General features: G+C 33.9%; 1 protein-coding gene across 1 annotated transcript; it reads right to left on the minus strand.

The window, feature by feature from the left end:
- LOC133326554 (G-protein coupled receptor 52) lies at positions 1-14,049 on the minus strand. The gene is made up of 4 exons (XM_061535184.1): positions 13,977-14,049; positions 4,993-5,136; positions 4,264-4,522; positions 1-599 (listed from the first exon to the last, which is right to left on the minus strand). Exons 2-4 carry the CDS (start codon positions 5,123-5,125, stop codon positions 23-25), a joined length of 969 nt encoding a protein of 322 aa, XP_061391168.1. The 5' UTR covers positions 5,126-5,136; positions 13,977-14,049; the 3' UTR covers positions 1-22.
- Between the last annotated feature and the right edge of the window lie 10,288 nt (positions 14,050-24,337).

Genomic DNA, 24,337 nt, shown 5'->3' on the forward strand with positions numbered 1-24,337 from the left:
GCCACATGAAAATCTAACGACTCTAGTCATCTGGGTCCAACCCGATTAGTTCAGCTTGCAAACGGCCCTTAGTCTTACAGCATATTGTTAGGCAAAATACTCTGAGCGCGATACGAAATTGCGGTGACATCGTGGTCATAATTATGATTTTCCAAAATGAATTTAGAACACCGATCCAGACAACGCCAAAATTAATGAGAGTACTTTGCACAACATCACCGGTTACCTGTTCGTACAAACGTAACGAAATCCACGGCAACCAGGACATCCAGAATGCAAACACTAATGCAAATGACATCATATGACTAGGATTCGATAAATTTTCGGCCAACGCCGTAGCGTATTCTTTATCGTGTATGGGCTCGCCCGATTTTAATTTACGCATCATTATAAATATATATGAATAGTTATGGACAATGGATATAACACTGGGACCTAATACTAATATTGCTAATGTTATACTATATGCAGCCATATTGCCCCAGTCCAGCATGCAAATGTGGGCGACATCGTTTTTCACCGGTGCGGTATAGCCCAATATGGGCGGACAACAGAGTAATGCGGCTGAGATCCATGTAAAGGCCATCCAGCATTGGCATCTGTAGTAAAATACAATATATTAAACAAAATTTAATTACATTTTCAAGCGTATATTCAGTTATATGAATTGTAATTTCAATTTAGTTTTTGATAAGTTGTTGGTGATATTTTCAAAACATTAAGATCAATCCAAAAGAGAAAAAAAGACTAAAATCATGACAATTTTGTTTGCCGAAAACATAAAAAACTCAAAAAGTGCATAGAGAAGATAAAACAGGGTAATTAAAATACAATACATTGTTACAATGAAACATTTCATTATTCCTATGCATCATTGTCATTGACTTTGACAGTTTCATTGTCATTGACATTGACAGTTTCATTATTGTTATGAACCTGCATTTTGTTATAACTTTGAAAATGTTAATTACTAAAATAAAAAAATATATATCATTGATCTGACGAAACAGATTCGTCATTGTAATGAAACACAGTTATTAAACCAATGAAATAATTTCATTGTTCAATCGTAAAATGTTCATTAATGTAACAAAGCATTAAATAGGGAAGATGTAACAGGGTAATTGAAATACAATACATTAATACAATGAAACATTTCATTATTCCTATGCATCATTTTCGTTGACTTTATGAAATATATTCACTGGTATTATGAAACAGTTTAATTATTTTTATGAACCTGCATTTTATTATAACTTTGAAACTGTTAATTACTAAAATAAAAAAAAAAATATATATATATATATATCATTGCTCCGACGCAACAGTTTCGTTACTGTAACGAAACGCAGTTGTAAGACCAATGAATGTAATGAAAAACATTCATTAATACTATGTATTACTGTCCTTAATTATTCTGTGTTGTTTTGTTCGACATTTTATTTTATTTTTACGTTCAATATTTCGCAATTGATTTAAATTGCATTATATGTATTGTTATCATTGATTTTATGAAACATATTCATTAATGACATAATTTCGTTGTCATTAATCCAACAAAGCATTTTCAGGAATGTAATGAAAACAATTTATTAATGCATTGAATAACGTTCATTAATACAATGAAATACTTTCCTTAATTCTATGTATTGTCATCATAGATTTTATGAAACACATTAATTAATGTTATGAAATAGATTCATCAGTAATGTGCAATTGTTGCATTTTTTTATTACTTTGAATATTGTATTCCACCTAGCCAAGATGAAATCAGAATTGCAATTAATCAGCTGAAAAATGATTTGCCCAATGATTTGAAACTCAGCATCTTGTATCTCGTGTACAAAAAAGGAGACAAGAAATTTGCGCCAACTATAGAGGAATAAGTCTCCAGAAGACTCGAACCAACTGTGGAACTCTACAAGACGGCTTTACTATTGTATGGATCTAAAGCATGGGAACTTTCCCAAACAGATGAGACAGCTCTTGTACTATTTAAAGAAAAATTCTCCGAAAGATCTATTCTCGAATATGCGTCGATGGCGAATATTGTCGTCGAATGAACCATGAGTCGTACCATCTATCGGACATCGACATAGTCAGAATTATCGAGCTGCAGCAACTTCGTTTGCTAGGTCATGTTGTGCGAATGGATGAGGATGCCACAGTTCAAAAGCAATATAAAAGCGAGCTCACTGATGGTTTACGTAGAAGGGGAAGGCTACGAATTCGATGGAAAGATAAAGTCTTCATTTCGGAACATGATCTTTCAAATTGGAAGAGCAGCCCACAAGACAGACGCGCATTTTTATACCCTACACAACTATGTTGTCAGGGTATTACAGCTTTGTGCAGCCCCATAAGTTTGTAACGCCGCGAAATATTGGTCCTAGACCCACCATCATATCTCGACTAGCTGAATCGATCTAGACATGTGTGTCCGTCCATCCGTCCGTCTATCCATTATAATTTATAAACACGATACAGGCCACAGTTATGGACCAATCTTCACAAAATTTTGCATGTAGGATGGGTTCTGGCCAATGAAGACCCCTATTGTTTTTGGAAAAGATCGGTTAATATTTAGGGGATTAAATTGACCAAAAACTTTATTTTTGTCGGTTTTTCTGGTCACTCCAGAGGCCCCAATTATGACCCAAACACCGCGAATTTTTGCATTGAGAAGGGGATCGGGCCAAAGAATAAGTATGTCTGTTTTGATAAAGATCGGTCAATATTTAGCGGGTCAAATGGACCGTGACTTTTGTGTGAAAAATTACAAAATTTGTATTCTATGGGGTATATATTTGCACCTGAAGGTCCTAGGCCCGAGAAGTTGATAGTATGTTCAAGAGAAGTGGTTGACCTTTAAATTGAAACCAATTATATTGTCTTATGTACTCGGATGCGCGACTTACACATAAATATTTACAGGTGATCACGTATTCATATATTATTTAGTAACACATTACTACACTAGAGGGCGGAAATATAGCGCTGATCGCTTTGAAATTTTCCATGAGGTTCAAGTTATGGTCACCGACAACGACTATAATTTTCGGTGATGATCAGATAATAATTTTGGGATGAAGTGGACCGAAAACTTATTTTTTGGTGTTTTTTTCGAGTCGATCTATAGGCCAAAATTGAAAGCCGAACATCACAACACAACCCACGGTGAAGGGAATCTGGACAAATGATTAGAAGTGCTGTACTTAATATTTTTAATATTTGTTGACCTCTAGTCGGTCAAGAGGTTGCAAATATCGCGAAATATTGGCCAAGCTCAGAATATAGAACCACAGAAAGCTCGGCTTATGGAACAAATTTTCTGTTACAAGTCAGCTATGTAAGTAAGTAATATTATTAATCCAGTGAAACAGTTTCATTATTAAAACGTTACATTTTCATGAATGCAATGAAGCATTTACATAAATGTAATGAAAAGCGTTCATTAATACAATGAACGTTCAGAAGCCATATAAAAGCGAGCCCACTGATGGTTTACGTAGAAGGGGAAGGCCATGAATTCGATGGAAAGATCAAAATTTTATTTCGGAACATGGTCTTTTAAATTCGAAGAGATGCGCATAAGACAAGTTCGGCTTATGGAACAAATGTTCTGTCACAAGTCAGTTGTGCAAGTAATATTATTAATCCAGGGAAACAGTTTCATTATAAAAACGTTACATTTTCATGAATGCAATGAAGCATTTACATAAATGTAATGAAAAACGTTCATTAATTCAAATGAAAACATTCATAACTACATTGCATTACTTTCATATATTCTATATATTGATATTATTGATTTTATGAAATATAGCCACTAATGTTATGAAATGTATTCATAATTTTTACGAAATTATTGCTTTAAACCCGTATTTTATTATGACTTTGAATACGATATTTTATATCATGAAACAAAGTCATCAACCTGATGAAACCGTATCATTGTTGCAATAATCCACTTTCCTGAATGCAATGAAACCCGTTCATTAATACAAGGAAACACTTTCGTTGATTACATAGCATAGAGTTTATTGTAATAGTCGTTGTTCAAAAAAAAAAAAAAAAATCTTCCTCAAATAAAATGTTTTATGGATTTCGGTGACTTTTATTATGACGAGCCCTTGAAACAATATTTTTTTTTTACCTCATTTAACAAACCTAACGACACTTTTATAAACGACGTTAATATAAAAAATCACCAACAATTTTGTAATTCCGATGACTATATATATAAGTACGATATATACTTACCTTGTTTTTGTCTGTACAGTTTCATAGCGCAGTGGTTTTCTCACTGCCAGATAACGATCAACCGATATCCACATGAAGGTGTATACCGACACTGCCCACAATGTTACCTCCAAATAACCTGTGAAACGGCATATTATTTCCTCCTGAATCCATTCGCCGGTTAAGGCGGGATACACCGAAAATGGTACCACCAATAGACCGCATAATAAATCGGCAACGGCTAATGACAGCAAATAGTAATTGATGACCTCTGTGGGACCTACAACATCATCAGCAGCAGGTGGCAAGGGGTAAAATAAAAATACGAAGAACAAAATATTAAAAATACATATTCCGAAAATCCCCATAAGGTATATAAGGATTGCATCACACAAATGGTTTCTAAAAATAAAAACGTTTTCTTCATTTTTTTCTTGTCTCTCTAAAGAAGCATTTGAAAAGTTCTAAAATACATTTATTTACCTCTGGTCCACCATATTTATATACATTTTTTTCTTTTAATTTTCTGTCACACATCACTCATAGTCCGTCTTAAGAAACACAGTACTCAAAACTCAATATAATATATACAATGGATTGATTTTTGGATTGGGGATTTGTTTATTTGTTTTTTTTTGTTATTAAGGATTATGTTTGATAATTTTGGATTGGATAGCAGTTACGAAAATATAGAAAGGATAGTCTTTTTTCTTCTGTACATGTGGGAAGTCCCCAAACTTTTAAACTTACCTTTAAAATTGGCATAGGTAGCAATAATCAAGAGATTCGATAAAATAATGGCAACAGCTAATATGGAGATGAGAACAGCTTTGGTAAGTGCCTCCACTTTGGAATTATCCTGCAGGTAACTCATTTCCTGCATTTTTGTAATGTCTGGAAAGGTAAAAATAAGTAAACGATATAGCATAATTATTAAAAAATATGATCATATTTTTAAAAATATATATTTTAAATGAGGATTAAAAATATTTTTCAAAGAGTATCAGACCTAAAAAAAGAAAATTTTTCAAGATTGCCAGAGCCATGAAAGTGGATATTTTATAGTATATATATTCTTGATCAGAATAAAATTCTATGTCGATTTATGTTTATCCGTCTGTTCCGATAGGGCTCCCATTATTTAAGATTGAAATTCGAAATTTCACACATACATTGTTACTACTCTATTTATTTCATTTTCAATCGGTCTACGTGTTTGGTAAAACCCTTATATAACGCTTTTACACTTTTTGAACCGAAACAGCCTACCAAAAATAATCGATATCGGCCTAATTATACCCTACACAACTATGTTGTCGGGGTATTATAGCTTTGTGCAGCCACAAAAGTTTGTAACGCCGCGAAATATTGGTCCTAGGCCCACCTTTAAGTATACCGATCGTCATATCTCGACTAGCTGAGTCGATCTAGACATGTGTGTCCGTCCGTCCGTCGGTCCATTACAATTTGTAAACACGATACAGGCCACAGCTATGGACCAATCTTCACGAAATTTTGCATGTAGAATGGTTTTTGGCCAATGAAGACCCCTATTGGTTTTGAAAAAGATCGGTTAATATTTGGGGGATGAAATGGACCAAAAACTTTATTTTTGTCAGATTTTCTGGTCGCTCCAAAGGCCGCAATTATGGCCCAAACACCGCGAATTTTTGCATGGAGAAGGGGATCCGACCAAAGAATAAACATGCCTGTTTTCGGTAAGATCGGTCAATATTTAACGGGTCAAATGGACCCTGACTTTTGTGTGAAAAATAACAACATTTGTATTCTATGACGTATATGTTTGCCCCTGAAGGACCTAGGCCCACAAAGTTGATAGTATGTTCAAGAGGATTATTGATACCAATTATATGGTCGTATGTACTCAGATGTGGGAATTACACTTAAATATTTACAACGCCTATAATTTTCGGTGATGATCAGATAATACTTTTGGGATGAAGGGGACCGAAAACTTAACCTTAACCTTTTGTGTTATTTATTATTAATATTATTTTTTGAGTCTATCTATAGGCCACAATTAAAAGCCCAACATCATAACATAACTCACGGAAAAGAGAATCTGGACAAGTACAGCCCTCGTCTACTGAATATTTGTAATAATTGCTGACCTTTAGTCGGGTTTCAAGAAGGTGCAAATAACGCAAAGTTAGATTTTCGTGGAAGTTGTGTAGGGTATAATATGTGGTCGGCCCCGTCCGACTATATTGCTCCGCTCACTGGTTTTTATGATAGCTCCCGTATAACGGTAGTCCCCATTATTCGGAATTTTTAGGGAATTTTTTCAACCATATTGGCTACTATTTAGTAATTTGAATTCTCATTGGATAGCAAATCTATCTACAACCAGTGAGCGGAGCAGTATAGTGGGACGTGGCCGACCATATGATACCCTACACAACTTCCATGAAAATCTAACTTTCTGTGGTTCTATATTCTGAGATTGGGCAATATTTCGCGATATTTTAACACTTTTGACTGGCTAGAGGTTAGAAAATTGTATTAATAATCAGTACAGCCCCTCTAATTACTTGTCCAGATACCCTTCACCGTAGGTTGTGTTGTGAAGTTGACCATAACTGGAACCTCATGGAACATTTCAAAGCGATCAGGCTATATATCCGCCTTAAAGTGTGGTTATAGGTTACTAAATAATATATGAATACGTAAGTACCTGTAAATATTTAAGTGTAACTCCCGCATCCGAGTACCTGCGACAATATGATTGGTATCAATTTAAAGGTCAACCACTAGTCTTGGATATACCATCAACTTCTCGGGTCTATGTCCTCCAGGAGTAAATATATACGCCATAGAATACAAATTTTGTAATTTTTCACACAAAAATCAGGGTCTATTTGACCTGCTAAATATTGGCAGATCTTTATTAAAACAGGCATGCTAATTCTTTGGCCCGACCCCCTTCTCCATGTGAAATTTCGCGAAGTTCAGGCCATAATTGCGGCCTCTGGAGCGACCAGAAAAATGGACAAAAATAAAGTTGTTGGTCTATTTCATCCCCTAAATATTAACCGATCTTTATCAAAAACAATATTCATTGGCCAGAACCCATTCTACATGCAAAATTTCGTGAAGATTGATCCATAACTGTGGCCTGTATCGTGTTTACAAATTATAATGGACAGACGGACGGACACACATGTCTACATCGAATCAGCTAGTCGAGATATGAGGATCGGTATACTTATAGGTGGGTCTAGAACCAATATTTCGCGGCGTTACAAACTTTTGGGGCTGCACAAAGCTATAATACCCTGACAACATAGTTGTGGAGGGTATAAAAATTATCGATATCGGTTCATAGCCCCCAAACTTTGCATATGGTAATATTTCTTCCAAACATAGATCAAGTTCGATAATGGGGAATATCGGACCACTCCTTCTGACAACTCTCTCAATTGAAAATTGTGCTACAAATTAATTTATAATACCATGTGAACGGACTATCCGATTTCAATATTAGTCGAAAGGAATTTCCGATTTCAACCAAACAACCCATTATTTTTACCAAGCCTCCATTTGAAATATTTTGGCATTATTGGCTTTTTCTTTGTTTCAAAATATTCCTCAATTTCACCAATTTCGACGAAATTTTCATACTAGAGAGCCTTTTTGAGATCAGAGAACAGGAGGCTACCAGGTCTAGTGAATACGAAGCAATTTAAACCCCAAATACATGTATTATTTTCAATCCTTATCGCTATTTACTTCAATTTTATTCAAAACTCGTTTTGTTTTTATGAGAAAAAAGTGTTTTTGTGCATCAACTGAATTTTCGTTCTTCCATGCTCATTTCAAGAAGTCCATATTCTTTTTATACATTTCATATTTATGGTGATGAAATGAAAATCATAGGATTATTTATATGCTTCCATAAAATAATAAATTCATTTATCTTGTATGAACTATATTCTATCAGATAAATACCAGGAACTCTATATTCTATAGCCACATCGCTATAGAATATAAAACCAATTTCCATCAATTACCAACACACATGCATAATCAAAACACACACACAAATTGTAACCTTGCACTTTGTGCCAAAAAACAACACGAATATTTTTAAGTCAATTATCCTTGTTAGTGACTGACTAACGACAACGCCGAGGATGGTGATGATGATAGGACCTATCATATCGGTAATATATCGTTCGTTCAGTTGTTCGGTTTTTTTATTCATCCATACCCTCTTCACGATAACCTTTCATATTTGCATTGAATGCCAGCCAGCACACCTTTTGGCGTTTAAGTGCCTGGAAGGCTACAATAACCTTAACCTTGTGTGAAAAAAATCGAAAAACGACAACAAAAACACCAACACCAATTTAAATTTCATATAAACCAACCAAATTGCAATAACAAAATTTAAGAGTATGTATTTTCAACCAATATATAGAGTTCAATTTTTTTTTACAATAACAAGAAACAACAAATATTTTTGAACCAGTGAACGGAATGCGGACATGTGTGCGGTGCGGTTTAATGGTTTTTTGCGGACAGCTGTTGAAAATGTGAACTATTTGTCCAACATTTATTCGTTGTTACACATTTCAGCTATTGCCTAAACTAGGCAATTATTTTTGAAACATATGGGTAATTTTTTTATTCAATTACGCATATTTGTGTTAGTATTTAAATTATTTAAAACATATGGAGAATATTTAGCCAAGGACAGTATTTGGGAAGGTGTAACTTATGGAAAACCTTAAATATTTAAAAAGTAACAAGTAAAAAGTTTTCTATAAAGTACTAATATACTAAAAAGTACTACTTGCTCTGAAGGAAATATGCTGTATTGATAGCTTAATAATGAACTACAAAAAAAGGAAAAAAAAAACAAATTAAATTCGGAGGCTGGTTAGACCATGGATATTGTAAATATTTTTTCTGCGATGGACATTTCGTACCCTACATGAACCCAGAATCTTACCCTACAAAATGCTGAAAATGTGTGCTTAATATGCAGAATAGACGAAAACAATGAAAGCACACATTTCTAATTTTTCCATTGTAAAAAATTGTGGATGCGTCTTTTTTGAACCCCTGTTGGAGGAGTTGCCATATCGAAACTAAATTTAACGTGTGTTCATAACAGAGATGGAAGATCCCAATAAACTTAACTTTTTTGTTTATACGGCGCTTTTTGTGCTAGGCTAAGAACTTTCCGAACTGACCTCGTATCGATAAGGAACAATGTGCATGACCGATCATCCACCATGGCGTGTCTTTGATAACTGGTAATCGATACCTTTTCATCGTCAACGAGTGACCTTTTGGTGCAATTTATGGTCCGACGGGGTTTTTTATAAATCATAAATCGTATTTTTATAATTTTGTAGGATAGAATTAAAAACTTGATATTCGGAATGCGAATCAAGGCTGAAAAGTAGGGTCGATATAAGGTGGTGGTTTAAGATGTATGTAGTCATGTATACGAAAAGTACTATATTTGGTACAATTTGAACCGATAGAGCTGGAACACTGAAACTTGGAAATATGATTACTACATCATTGTATTTAGGTATTTAGATAGCTTTTGAAATTCGTACTATGTGTACTAAATTTGGTACAATTTGAATTTTGGGTGAACAGATAGAACTGGAATTCTGAAATTTGGATTTACGAACACTATTGGATTGTTGAATTGTACATACCTCAATAGTTTTGGAAATTCAAACTAATGTGTAGTAAATTGTACCAAATTTGGATTTGTGTGAACCGATAGAGCTGAAACTTGGAAATATGATTACTATTGCATTGTATTGAAGTATGTTGCCAGTTTTGGAAATTTTAACTTATGTGTACTAAATTTGGTACAATTTGAATTTTGGGTGAACCGATAGAGCTGGAATCCTAAAATTTGGAGTTAGGAACACCGGTGGAGTGTTGAAGTGATGTATGCAGATCGTTTTGGAAATTCGAACATATGTGTACTAAATTTTGTACAATTTAAATTTTGGTAGAACCGATTGAGCGGGATTGAGCTGTAGGATTAGGGTTTGTAGGTAGTTTTGGAAATTCGAACTAATGTGTACTAAAAGGTAACAAATTTGGATTTGGGTGAATCGATGGAGCTGGAATCTTGAAGTAAGCATCACTGTTGGGGTGTCGGATTGGGTTATGTAGAAATTTTTGGAAATTGGTACTAATGTGTACTAAATTTGGTGCAATTTCGATATGGATGAACCGATAGGTCTGGATTTCTGAAGGTAGCTTTGGAAATACGTACTATAAGGAAACAAAGGAACTTAATTATAGTCAATATTGGTATGTAGGTTGTCAGAAGAGCTGACTTATGTGAAAAAAACATCGGACATATGCTAGTACTATAATATAATAGATTTTGAGTAAGTTTTTCAACCGAATTCGCTCTAATTTGATATTTTAGGTTCTCATTGGGTTTCAAATCTTGCTACCGAAAATGATAAATATCGGTGCACGTTTTTATATACATTTCATATAATGGTACGTACATCCATACTTTCCGTATTTTGAAGGTACTAGACGCATTTTCCAATCAGAAGATTATCGATGTACTATTGACTATTGATGTAGCTCCTATGGGGGGAACCATTTTCTGTATTTTAACGATTTTAGTCCCGAAGTGGCTGTAATGTGGTTGAATATAATACTTCATTCCAGAAAGTTTCCTATACATCCAATACAACTGCTTAATTTTCATTTTTAATTTGAAATTTTAATTTAAATTGAGTATTTCTATTCCCAAATAAAACAGTTTGACCCCGTCGAACTTAACGTTTGATTATGAAATAAACATTCGATCTGTGAATAAGTAAATAATTCATCATATTGGAAAACCCTATATAATGAAGCAAATGGAGTGGAAGAATATTTAACCCTTTGAGCCCCGAATTTTTTCCGTGATCATAGACTGATTTTCTGTGCACAGAATTTGTCGTCGTTAGGGAGGTACAGTACATTTTTTATGAAAAATAAAAATTATGTAAAATAAAAAACAAATGGAAAATCAATGAAAAAAAATAAATTATTAATTATTTTTATTTTTGAAAGAATTAAATAATCTAATATGAAACGATTTAAATAACTTGGACTGTATACGCAAATTGGTACTGTACAAACTTGTACTCTCTTCCCTATATTTACCAAAAATTTGAATTTTTTAAAATATTCTTTTGATATGTGTCGTCCATAATCAGGCCTTGATATATGTAATCCAAAATATATATGTATATACTAGCAAAGTGCCCGCTACTTCGTAAGCGGAAAGGGAAGACAAAAAAATATTCCACATGGAAATCGTGAATACTGTATAATTTGTCGTACTATAGTTTAGAATTCCACCTATATTTCTACACTAATATCAAGTTTATTACCATTTAGTACTCTTCATACACATAAGCAATATTTTCCGAAATCTCTTTTTTTAATTTATTACACAGATTAAAAATATATCAGATTTTAGCAAATACATTCAGGTTAATCATTTAGTTTCATTTAGCGCTTTTCGAAAACTACTTCCATACCATCACCACCACTAAATTTAGTAATAGTTACTTCCAAAACCCACTTTGTACTTCTTTCTAACTCTCCGTCAGTGACCCACATTCTAAATTGTAGGTTTCCAGCTCTCTCCGTTACCCAAATCCAAATTAAGTGCATTTTTTATTCTATTTACTATTCGTACACATAAATATGGTTTTCCAAAGTTGTCGCCATAACTCAATACTACACCTTAACAATAATCTAAATTCCAAATCTCTGGGTTAAACCAAATCCAAATTTAGTACAATTTAGTACTTGTCATACTCCTAAGTAAGAATTTCTAAAAATACACCAATCCTACACTGTAACAGTAATTTGGACCAAAGTCCAAATTGTACCAAATTTAGTACTTTTCGTACTCATAAGTACAAATTTTCAAATGTACTTCAATCCTGCTTTCAAATAGTAAACGTAAATCCAAATTTAAGAATTCCAACTCTGTCTGTTCATAAATTTTGTAAGTTCAAATTTAAGAATTTTCTGTATGTTCTTGTACCAGATTTGGTACCATTCTGTACTTTTCCTACACTCCCACAGTAACCTAAGTTAAATCCATAACGTTCACTCAAGTCCAAATTGTAGCAAATTTCGAATTTCCAAAACTACCTCAGTCATGCACTCCAATAATAACCTTAAGTACACATTTAAGGATCCTAGCTCTATCCGTTCACCTACATCCAAATTGAATCAAATATAGTACAATTTATTACTTTTCGTAGACGTTAGTACGAGTTTCTAAAATTTCTCAATTTCACAGTCCAAAACTATTTTTAAATACAAATTTCAGGATCCCAGCCCTATACCTTCACATAGATCCAAATTGTACCATATTTAGTACTTTTCGTACTTATGAGTTCGAATTTCCAACACTGTCTCAATCCTGTACTCTTACAGTAATTTTATTTTCAAATATACGTTTCCCATCTCTATCATTTTACTCAAATCTAAATTGTACTAAACTTAGTACCATTTAGTACACATAATTATGCATTTTTAAAACTAGCTCGATGTCTCATCCTAAAATCCACTCCTTTATTTTAATTCCAATTTTTATGATTCCCGCTCGCTCATATTTAGTACCATTTAGTGCTTGTCGTATCCATAAGTACCAAATTTAGTACCATTTAGTACTTTTCGTACACATAGCTGCGATTTTTAATGCTACCTCAATCATGTACTCCAATAGTAATCCCAACTCCAATTTTCAGCATTCCATCCCTATACACTCAACTAAATGCAAATAGTACCAAATTTAGCACCATTTTGTTCTTTTTATACACATAAGTACGAATTTCTTAAACCATTTACGTACATCAACATTACTTCCCAACCTGTATTCTATATAAAATTTCTAGATTCTAGCTATATATGTTCAATATTTATACAATTAGAACTAAATTTAGTAAAGTTTAGTACTTTTAGTATACTTATTGGTCGAATTTTCAAAAATCCTTTTGTACATCTTCCTAACTTTCCATCAGTGACCCACATTCCAAATTTTGAGAATTCTAGTTCTTCCCGTTCGCCTAATTCAAAGTGTACCATATTTGGTACATTGTAATACTTTTCGTACCGTTCTAGTTCGAATTTCCAAAAACCTAAGGCTGGGCACGCCTACAGACCAACAACAACCCATACTCAAAATTTCAAGCTTCAGCCGTTTCGTCTGGGGGATGATCTGTCAGTCAGTCACTCACTCACTTAACACTAAGCTCATATATATATATATATAGATAAGCTCTAAAACATATTGTTGCCTGTGGGCAACATTGGACATCAAAGGGTTACTATCTAGAATATGATGAAAATTCTACATCATATCTATATATCTTCAATATCAGATCCATATGCTTATAAATTTATATATCTGAAGTTCCATTTTATTATTGGTGTTCGGACTGATTTTATAACAAAATATTTGTACCATACATTGCTTAGACGGAGGGTACATATCTGTCGGCAACACTGGCTGCATTGTGTCCATCCTCACAATTTGGTTTCTTTCCCACGGATACCTTCATGTATAACATGTGTATTGAATAAAAAACAACAAAACAAAATTCTAAACAATTTGTTCAACTTGTGTTTAACGGACACATTGCCTCAGAGGCAAATAGTTAGCATATAACGGTTTTTTTTTTGCATTAAAAAAGTGAAACACTTACCGTACTTCCGGTCATGACGCTTTGCCAAGATTTATTGGTGTATCATCATTGCATGAACTGTAGATGAACAATACATGGAAAGAGACACATACACACACTCGCGTTAATATCGTAGCAAATTTGGCGGGAAACTAAATATTCCTTTGAAGTCTTTTGGTGATGGTGTGCTGTTCGCCTGTGTTCCTTGGTGGCGCGGCAGGTGGCAGGAAGGAAGGAAGAAATTCCAACTTCAAACAAACAAGTGTTTGAAATGAAACTTTTTTGCTGCAGTTTACGGTTATTTCGGGTGGGGTGTGTGGAGCGGGGGGTGGTGGTTTTCAACTTGTTTTCCCCGTGTAGCTGATGTTGTCGTACACAATGCAGTTATCTAACAACGGTGCATTCCAATGTGTCCTTAAGGTGTTCGATTGGGAGTGGTAATTTGTTTGGACTTTTTGGAGTTTTGTTGCAACACGCGAAGGTCGTTTTCGTAATTTGTAATGCCTTTGCCTAGGCCTGCTATGACCTCGAAAGGATGGTTGCTGATAATGGATTTCGCTGTTGTTGTTTTTCTTTCTTTTTTTGGTTCCTGGCCAAAAATGTACTGTACGTCAGCAAGGCAATGACTAGGAATGTGAACTACAATGCACTGTTGTTGGGCTCAAAAAAAAAAAAAATGTTCTTTGCTGACGTTTGTCGGTTTTGCCTTCGATTTTTTTCTTTTCTTTTTGTATTCAAGCTTTTGTCCTTTTTGTTGTCTTTGCTTTTGTCAAGTTTAAGGTTAAGGTTATGTTTATTATTCTGGGTTAGCCATGTGGGGTTGTTTGATTTAAAGGATGTTTGTTTTTTTCAAACCCAATAGATTTGGTATTTTTAATTTTGACAGTTTTACATAAAATTATTTTCGTTTAATTCACAACGCTATTTGTTTTAAAGATTTGTCTTTTTTTTTTGTTTTAAACGTTTTTTTTTTTAAATACATCTGTATATAGGCATTATATTGAAGTTGAAATATTTATTAAAAAGAAAATAGTATTTTTTTTTAATATCACTACTTAGGCTTGTTTGTTGAATATTTATTTTTTATTCTCTTTAAGTTTAATTTGATTTTTGATAACTTTTGTGTTTTTGTTGTTGTTTTTAATAAATATCATTTAATGGAAGATTTAATGATTAATGTTAAAAATTGTTTTAAGAGATATATCTGTAGTTTATTATTTTCATTTATTTGAATAATAATGTTGTTATTTGTTTTTTTTTTTCTTTTGTATTCTATTTAATAAAATATTTTTTAACACAGCTTTCAGTTTAACGAATTTTTACTATTTTTTATATATTATTAAATTAAGTTGTTATATGTATCGTTAATATATATTTTTTAAATATAATTTGAAGTAATTAACTAAGATTTTTATTTGAGTGTAATTGTTGAATATCAGCCGCTGACTTTTATATTGTTAGAATCTGCAAAGAAATATAATAAAATATAGAAGATATTAAAACATATTATCAAAAAGAAGGGTTATACAGGGTTGCCCATATTCGACGGACCTATTTTTTTAAATCAAAGAAAAAAAATAAATAAAAATAAAAAAAAATTGGCGGTTGGCAATGTTAATCATTTAATCATAATTAATCATAAAATGTTTTTGCCAACATTTCGGCCGGAATAGCTGCTATTTCTTCACGAATGTTGTCCTTGAGCTCTTCTACGGTCCTTGGCTTGTTAACGTAAACCTTTGACTTCAAATATCCCCACAAGAAGAAGTCAGGCGGCGTCAAATCGGGCGCCAGTCCAAATCACCACTTTTCGACATCAAACGGTCCGGAAACAAATTCTTCAGAAAATCGATTGTTAAGCGACTTGCGTGCGGTGGAGCGCCGTCTTGTTGAAACCAGAACTGTCTCATACGCTTTCGACGAATAATTGGCATCACAAAATTGGTCATCATGTCGCGATAACGCTCCTGATTGATGGTAACACCATGACCCTTTTCATTTTGGAAGAAAAACGGCCCAATGACCGTTTTCGCACTAACGGCGCACCAAACTGTGACTTTTTCGTCATAAAGAGGCACTTCTTGAATCTCCTGAGGATTTTCAGTGGCATAAAAACGGCAATTTTGCTTTTATTTACGGTCCCATTCAATGTGAAATGGGCTTCATCGGACATGATAATTTTGTTCCAAAATTGCTCGTCATCTTCGGTCATTTCGATGACTCTTTGGGCCCATTCCAATAGACGAGGCTTGTTCGCAAGCAACATTCTTTGCGTCAATTGAATTTTGTACGGGAACAAATGCAAATCAATGCGAATAATCCGTTGTAAAGTGGACGGAGCCATGCCCAACTGCTAAGAACGGAGTTTTTAGGATGTTCTTGGGGACCTCTCAACACTGGCTCGTACGGCAGCGATATTCTCGGCCAATCGCCTTGGTCGACTTTTATATGGCCTCTTCGGATTAGAAAGAGCCTTACTAGTCGAACATTTTTCGTATAAACGCTTAATGGTGTTCTTAGAAGGCGCACGTCTCACATTTTATAATATTTTAAAAGCACGTTGAGTTTTCACATTTGACTTCTTCTTTTGAATGTAAATTTCAATTATTTCAGAGCGCTCCCGTGTATTGGTTCATGGTAAAAATCTGCTTGGACTGACGCTTCAAACGCGTTATGTCATTAAGCGATGTGACAACTCTGTCAAAAGTTATGGCGTTGCCAGATGGGTCCGTCGAATAAGATATACATATATCTTTTATTGTTTGTCAAATGAAATGAGAAATTCCATATACACTACACCTCATGATGGAGATTATAATAATATAAACACATCGGAATGTTGAATGGTTGGTATGAATATTTTTAAATAAAAACACCGCACAGTAAATTCTTTAATTAATTTTAATTGTGATAACCACTGCTTTAATGGTCCATAATGAAAAGCTTTAATGACAAATCATTATCACAATAAAGTATAAACGAATTTGCGATACTGCTCAGGAATGTGTGTAATAAAAATAATCCTTTATGTGAAAAAAATAGTTGTTGTTATATTCAATTATTTAACCACTCCCACATTTATAAACACACACACACATATATATGTATATACCTGTTTATAAATGTATATATATATATATATATATATATATATAAATGGGTGTATACACCACCGACACGCCATAGATTGACATAACAATGTATTAATTTACAAGATGAGCAAAAAAAAGTTATTTATATACACGTGGATATATATGTAGATATGTATGTGCCACAGATACACATTTCATACAGGTGTGTCTGCATAATATTATAAGCTATTTTTTGCAATTATTTAGCACACAGAAAAATAAGCCTTAATTATAAAGGTGTGTCCTTCAGCTGAAGAGTGATAAAACAGTAAATGGACATTAGTATGTCATGAAATGTATGGCCTAAAAAGTAATTATCATTTACAAGGAGATAAAACTGACGTAATTCAATTATGAATGCGTTTTTTTTTTAATTTGTATCTTACTAAGTAAATTTTATCCAATTTCGAATAAATTTTTCTGTACGAATAAATTACTGATTAAAAAATATGTTAACATTTTGTTCAGGGTTACCGTTGTGCGACTAAAGTCGCAATTTGGAACCTTTTTGATGCTTTGTAACTCTGTTTGCAACTTTTCTTTCCTGTTTTTCTTGAGTTATATTTTCTTTTTACTGTGTAAATTCAACCTTTTGATTCGTCTTCTTCGTTTTTGAGGTCCAAGGGAATCTGACATATTCTAGGAACAGTTTTATTGACGATTTTACTTTTCTGTGCGACTTTTTTTCAAGGGAACGACTATTTGTGCAACTTTTTTAAAATTTCCAACAGTAACACTAATTTTGTAAGGCTCAACGGGTCGGGCTTCATCATACAAATAACATAAAAGCGATCGGCAATTTCATAATAAATTCGTGCCAGAATATATCCAAATATCCATGTAGTTGGATATTAGTTTGGAAAATTAGTCTAGGTCCTCTAGGGTTTAGGTAGGAAATTTTGACACTCAGTGATAACCCAAAATATCAACTTTGTTCCCCTGAAACTTCGGAATGAAATAATTTTGGTTACAACATCCCAACTCGTTTACAACTCCTTTTCGTCTGAACAATATCGAAAATAGGTAATTTTGGTTAATACCGTTATATGAAGGTGGTTCAATGTGGATAACTTTTGATAGGAAAATATATTACTCATACCCAAAATATTAGGTTGGAGAAAAATAAATCTATTATTTTTTAATGAACTATAGGACAGTAGCAACACGTAACGTGATGAAGAATTATCGGGAGAAATGGAGAGAGGAGAAACGTGTTTTCAGAAAAAAGAAGAAAGAACAAGAAAAACGTGAGCGTGAGCAAATCGAGATGTACAGGAGTCAGAATGAAGTCCGGAAATTTTACCAACGAGTAAAACACCAAACCGAAGGCTTTGGTGCAGGCACATCCTCCTGTAGAGATGAAGAAGGAAACCTGGTGACAGATACAGACAGCGTGTTGAGGATCTGGAAGGAGCATTTCGAAAAGCTACTAGTATCAAATAGTGGCGATGAAGAAGATACCCCAGAACCAATAAAAGATGATGATGGTATAGAGTGTATACCACCTAGCCAAGATGAGGTCATAAAAGCAATTAATCGGCTCAAGAACAACAAAGCAGCAGGAGCCGATGGGTTACCAGCCGAACTATTCAAGACTGGTGGCCAGATGCTGGTCAGGAGCATGCACCAGCTGATTAACACACACAATTTGGCTAGATGAATGCATGCCCAATGATTGGAACCTCAGCATCCTGTGTCCCGTGCACAAAAAAGGAGACAAGTCGATATGTGCCAACTATAGAGGAATAAGTCTCCTTCCCATCGCATATAAAGTGCTATCCAGTGTGCTGTGTGAACGATTGAAGCCAATGGTCAATGACATCATCGGACCATACCAATGCGGCTTCAGACCTGGCAAATCCACCATTGACCAGATTTTCACTCTGCGCCAAATCCTGGAAAAGACCCACGAAAAACACATCGACACATACCACCTATTTGTCCACTATGAAGCCGCATTCTACAGCCCTATCCGTTCAGAGGTGTTTAAAGCCATGTCTGCGTTCGGCATTCCTGCAAAATTAATACGGCTATGCCGGATAACTTTAAGTGGCACAAGGTCAGCCGTTAAAGTAGGAAAGGACCTATCGGAGCCCTTCAATACCGAACGAGGATTCAGACAAGGTGACAGTTTGTCGTGTGATCTTTTAACATCCTACTGGAAAAGGTCATACGAGACGCAAAGGTGAACAGAAATGGCACTCTGTACACCAAACAACATCAGTTACTCGCCTACGCCGATGACATCGATATAATGGGTCGAACATTGCGAGCGGTAACAGCCACCTTTGAACAAATTGAAAAGGAGTCTGCCAAAGTGGGTCTGGCAGTAAACGGCGAGAAGACCAAGCTGATGGTATCAACGCGCAAGACGTCCAGTAGACTCGGACCAACTGTGGAACGTTGAGGTAGTTAAAGACTTTATATACCTTGGTACCGCCATAAATAAAACGAATAATATCAGTTTTGAAATTCGGAGAAGGATTGTGATGGCCAACAGATGCTACTATGGTCTAAGTAAGCAGTTTAGAAACAAGGCCACCTCTCGCCAGAACAAACTCACACTTTACAGAATTAAATATTATATGGATCAGAAGCATGGGTATTTGCGCAAGCAGATGAGGCAGCGCTTGGGGTGTTTGAGAGAAAATTCTCCGAAAGATCTACGGGCCGATCTGCGTCGACGGTAAATATCGGCGTCGTATGAACCACGAGCTTTACAATTTATACGCGGACATCGACATAGTCAGTTGTATTGAGCTGCAGCGACTACGGTGGCTAGGCCATGTTGTGCGGATGAATAAAAATGCCCCAGCTCAAAAGGCATATAAAAATGAGCCTACTGATGGTTCCCGTAGAAGGGGAAGGGCACGAATTAGATGAAAAGACCAAGTAGAAAACATCTTGGAACGTGGTCTTCCAAATTGGTGGACTTGCGCACAATACCGACGCGCTTGGAAATATTTTTTAAGCTCGGCTTATGGATCAACCGTTCTGTAACAAGCCAGCTATGTAAGTAGTAATAGGACTTTATTCAACATGCTTCAAAATGTCCGATTTGTGCCAAATATTTGTTGTATGCTTTGTTGCCATTTTAAAGGTAACCCCATAATGCCTCTCTCATAGCAGCCCTGCTCTCTATTTGCAAAAAAAACTCTGGTAGTCGATTTTCACAATTTTCCCTAGATATCAATTTTTTATCATTAAAGAAATTTTACAATGCAAACAAAAAAAAAAAATCAGTGAGCGGAGCAGTATAGTCGGACGGGGCCGACCATACGATACCCTACACAACTACGACGGAGTTCTAACTTTCTGAAGAACTTTATGCCGAGCCTGGTAAATATTACGTGACATTTGCACCATCTTGCCCGATTAGAGGTCAATGTGTATAAAATGCCATACAATAGGAAATTCTCAATAAACGCCCTTCATATAATGTTCCCGCCCATTTTATGTACTTTTAAGCGTAGTCGTATTTTCCATCCGAAGTTGTTATTTTCTTAAATCTCAAATCATATAAGACCTCTTCCTAGAAAATATTTTATACACGTCCTTAAATATCCCCTATATAAGGATACCTCCCAACTTTAGGTATTTTAAAGGAGCTAGCAGAATTTTTGGAGCCTGTTCCAATCTCAATTTTTCAAAAATTTCCTAGCCGCATTTTCCTTTCGAGGAAGGATGAAATCGTAATAGACTTCCCTGCAGACAATTTTCAATATTGACTCATGGTATATATGTGGTAGGTCTTATGAAATGGTTCCGATAAATTCAAGATATTTTTAAGGACCCACCTATGCTATTCCCTTACATTAATTACTTTGAAGATCGTAGTGTTAACAGAATTACAAAGACAGTTTGGCATTTGAGGTAATCACAGGCCAACGATATGTGGACCTGTGTCATAAATTCAATATAATTCCTCTTTGGGGAGGGTATGTATAAAAGTTCAGTTTACAGTTTTAAAACTCAAGCCCTAAAGAACTGTAGTGTATCCATTTGGATTGATAAAAGGGCAATCGGATAACTTTTAATCAGCACAAATTTTAACACGTTGTTCATATCTATCGCATGAAGTAGGATAAATCAAATCGGTGAAGATCTTCGCTATTTTTCTTTTGTTTGTTTTTGGCCCAAAAAGATGATTTCCAAAATCCTTCGAAAAGGTAGAATGTTATATCTAACGGAATTTCAATATACTGAAAGTTAGATCTCGATCATTATTCCGATCATATATTTTGTGGGTCTTCGAGGAATATTTTGAGATGTTGCAAATGTAATTGCAAATTATTGTACACTCGGCCCAGGCAAACACAATGCCGTTTTGCATGGTTTTTCTTGATATTTTCCTCTTTCTGCCTATTATGTGATTTCCGAAAATCTGAACAACATTTTGAGTTTCTAATTTCAATTGAATTTTTATTATTATTATTTTTGCCAACAAAATCTAATTTCTCAACCACAAAAATTTGATTTTCGAATAATATAAACACTTCAATGCCGATTCAGTGATTGTCCATTTAATTAATTTATGATATAAATAATAGTTATGGTTTACAGTTACACAAACACGCACACGCATTTTCATAAATCGATTTTTGCCAAGACCTGCACGGATCAAGTTAGGCTACATTTGGCCTGTGTTCGCAGCCACAAACAAATACTATTACAACAAATTAAATGTAAATAATAACGCCTGGCTTGTGTTCCACCCACAAGGATGGCGAGAGCCACGATTTCTATCGCTGTTAAGTGGAACTACCAACAACAATATTACATTAAAACAATTGTTGTTGTTTGTACTGTACTATTTTTTTTGCATAGTGTAAAATAAACAGTGTCAATGACATTTCTGTCAGCTGGAAAAAAAGGATGCCTGTGTGTGAGTGTGTTTATATTTAAAGGATATAGCCTGGCTAATGTTAAATAGTCAGGCATTGTGGACTTGCTACAAAATAATTGTTAAGAGAGGAGAAGTGGGTTGCAGTCACTAATAGCTGCTGCCCTGTACTGGGAATGGTGTTGAATTCCGTTGAAATACAAACCACCATTATACAGTGGTGGTGTATTTGTTGTAGTTTCATTTTTATTTCTAATTTGTGGTTACAAATGGCAGCGTCGTTATTACAAAAGAAAAAGTATGAACATAAAAATGCCCATAAAAACGAAAGGAGACAAAAAAACAGAAACATTATAGAAATTTGCAAATGAAAGGCATTTTGTTTGAAATTTCATATTCATAATGGATGTGCACTGGATTTGTTTGGATTTGCTGATAATGCAATTTGAAGGTTAGATTGAAATGAGTATGGTGCCAACATTTTATTGAGTAGTTGATTATATTTTTTACGAAAATTAATATACAAAATTTTGGGCTAGACAGCACTACGAGACATTTCCATTGAAAAGATTGAAATTTTTAACATAAAGATGCTCAGTATAGTTTAAATACTGTGACAGTGTAGGGTATCACATATTCGTTCCTGCAGAACTGGATTTATTATTTTCTTTTCAATAATCTATTTGACTAAAGTTCTAATGTTACCACAGATATGGTCTAATGGCTAACTAAACACTTAAGACATGATAGATTGTTATTACCATCATTATCAGCATACAGCAGAGCAAAGATTTACCATTAAGTACACATACACACATACAGTGGTGGTCACAGAATTAAAACATTTACTGTGGTAAACATTTTTTGATCAGCCCTCGAATCGTTTGAAGTATTTTTGAAAATTTTTTAATCCAGAACACTTCGATATACTTTACTTAAGAGATTTAGTGTGAAAATGGAAAATTATTGCATGCAATTTTTCCATAAATAACGTTTTTTATGAAAATACATCGACTTTGAAGTGGCCATATAATTAAAACATTGTGTGATTTTTTACTTTACTGTATTTTTTGAAAATATTTTTAAAAAAGCTCTTTAATTTAGTTAAATTATGTAAACTAAGCATCGATAAAGTCATTTACTGATAAAATTTTTTGAAAAAATCTGTAAAATCTATCAAATTCCTCAAAAATTTTTACAGTACACCTTACATTCATAAAATAACCCTTATTATAGAAAATAAAGTTCCGAATGCACCAGAAATTGCTAGAATTAGTAGAAAACTATAAATAATTCTCAGAATAAATAAATATTTGAAATAAAAACTGAAAAAATGGGAATTAGCCTAAAAGAACGACTCAATTTCGATAGCCTTTATTGAAGAAGGCCGGAATATTTTTGCAGTATGTGAGGAACTATCGATTGATATTGGCATTTATTATATCAAATCGATTGTTCGAGTAGTACAGAATATATTTTATCAAAAAATATATCGGTCACAACAGAACGAACAGAGATCAACACCTATGATGACGAGAAAACGTTTCTGGTACACAGCAGCATGTTTGATGGTTAACTCCTGACCCTTAAAACCTATTGAACATGACAATATTTTTCCATAATAATATTTTTTGAATAGTATAATGTCCATTTAATCTATTTTAGCCAAAAAGAAGAAAAAAATTTACAATTTGACAAATATTTTAAGTCTTGTGTTGAGCAACAAAAATACTGCTGTGTGCCAGAAACTTTTACTCGTCAACATAGGCGTTGATCTCTGTTCGTTTCGTTGTGACTGATATATTTTTTGATAAAATATATTCTGTACTACTCGAACAATCGATTTGATATAATAAATTCCAATATCAATCGATATTTTCTCACATACTGCAAAAATATTCCGGCCTTCTTCAATAAAGACTATCGAAGTTGAATCGTTCCTTTTAGTTAATTGCAATTTTTTGAGTTATTATTTCAAATATGTATTTATTTTGAGAATTATTTATTGTTTTCTGCTAATTCTAGCAATTTCAGGCGCATTCGAACCTTTATTTTCTATATTAAAGGTGATTTTCTGAATGTTAGGTGTACTGTACAAAATTTTTGGCAATTTTGGTAAATTTTACAACTTTTTTCAAAATTTCTTTTCTGTAAATGATTTTATCGATGCTTAATTTGCATAACTTACCTAAATTTAAGTGATTTTTTAAAAATATGTTCAAAAAAATGCAGTAAAGTAAAAAATTACACAATGTTTTAATTATATGGCCACTTCAAAGTCGATGTATTTTCATAAAAACCGTTATTTATGGAAAAATTGCATGCAATAATTTTCTATTTTCACACTAAATCTCTTAAGTGCAGTATATCGAAGTGTTCTGAATTAAAAAATTTTCAAAAATACTTCA

The sequence above is a fragment of the Musca vetustissima genome, unplaced genomic scaffold, assembly GCF_032173495.1.
Source record: "Musca vetustissima isolate MV318-11 ecotype Yass unplaced genomic scaffold, APGP_CSIRO_Mvet_v1 utg44683, whole genome shotgun sequence".
Lineage (NCBI taxonomy): Eukaryota > Metazoa > Arthropoda > Insecta > Diptera > Muscidae > Musca > Musca vetustissima.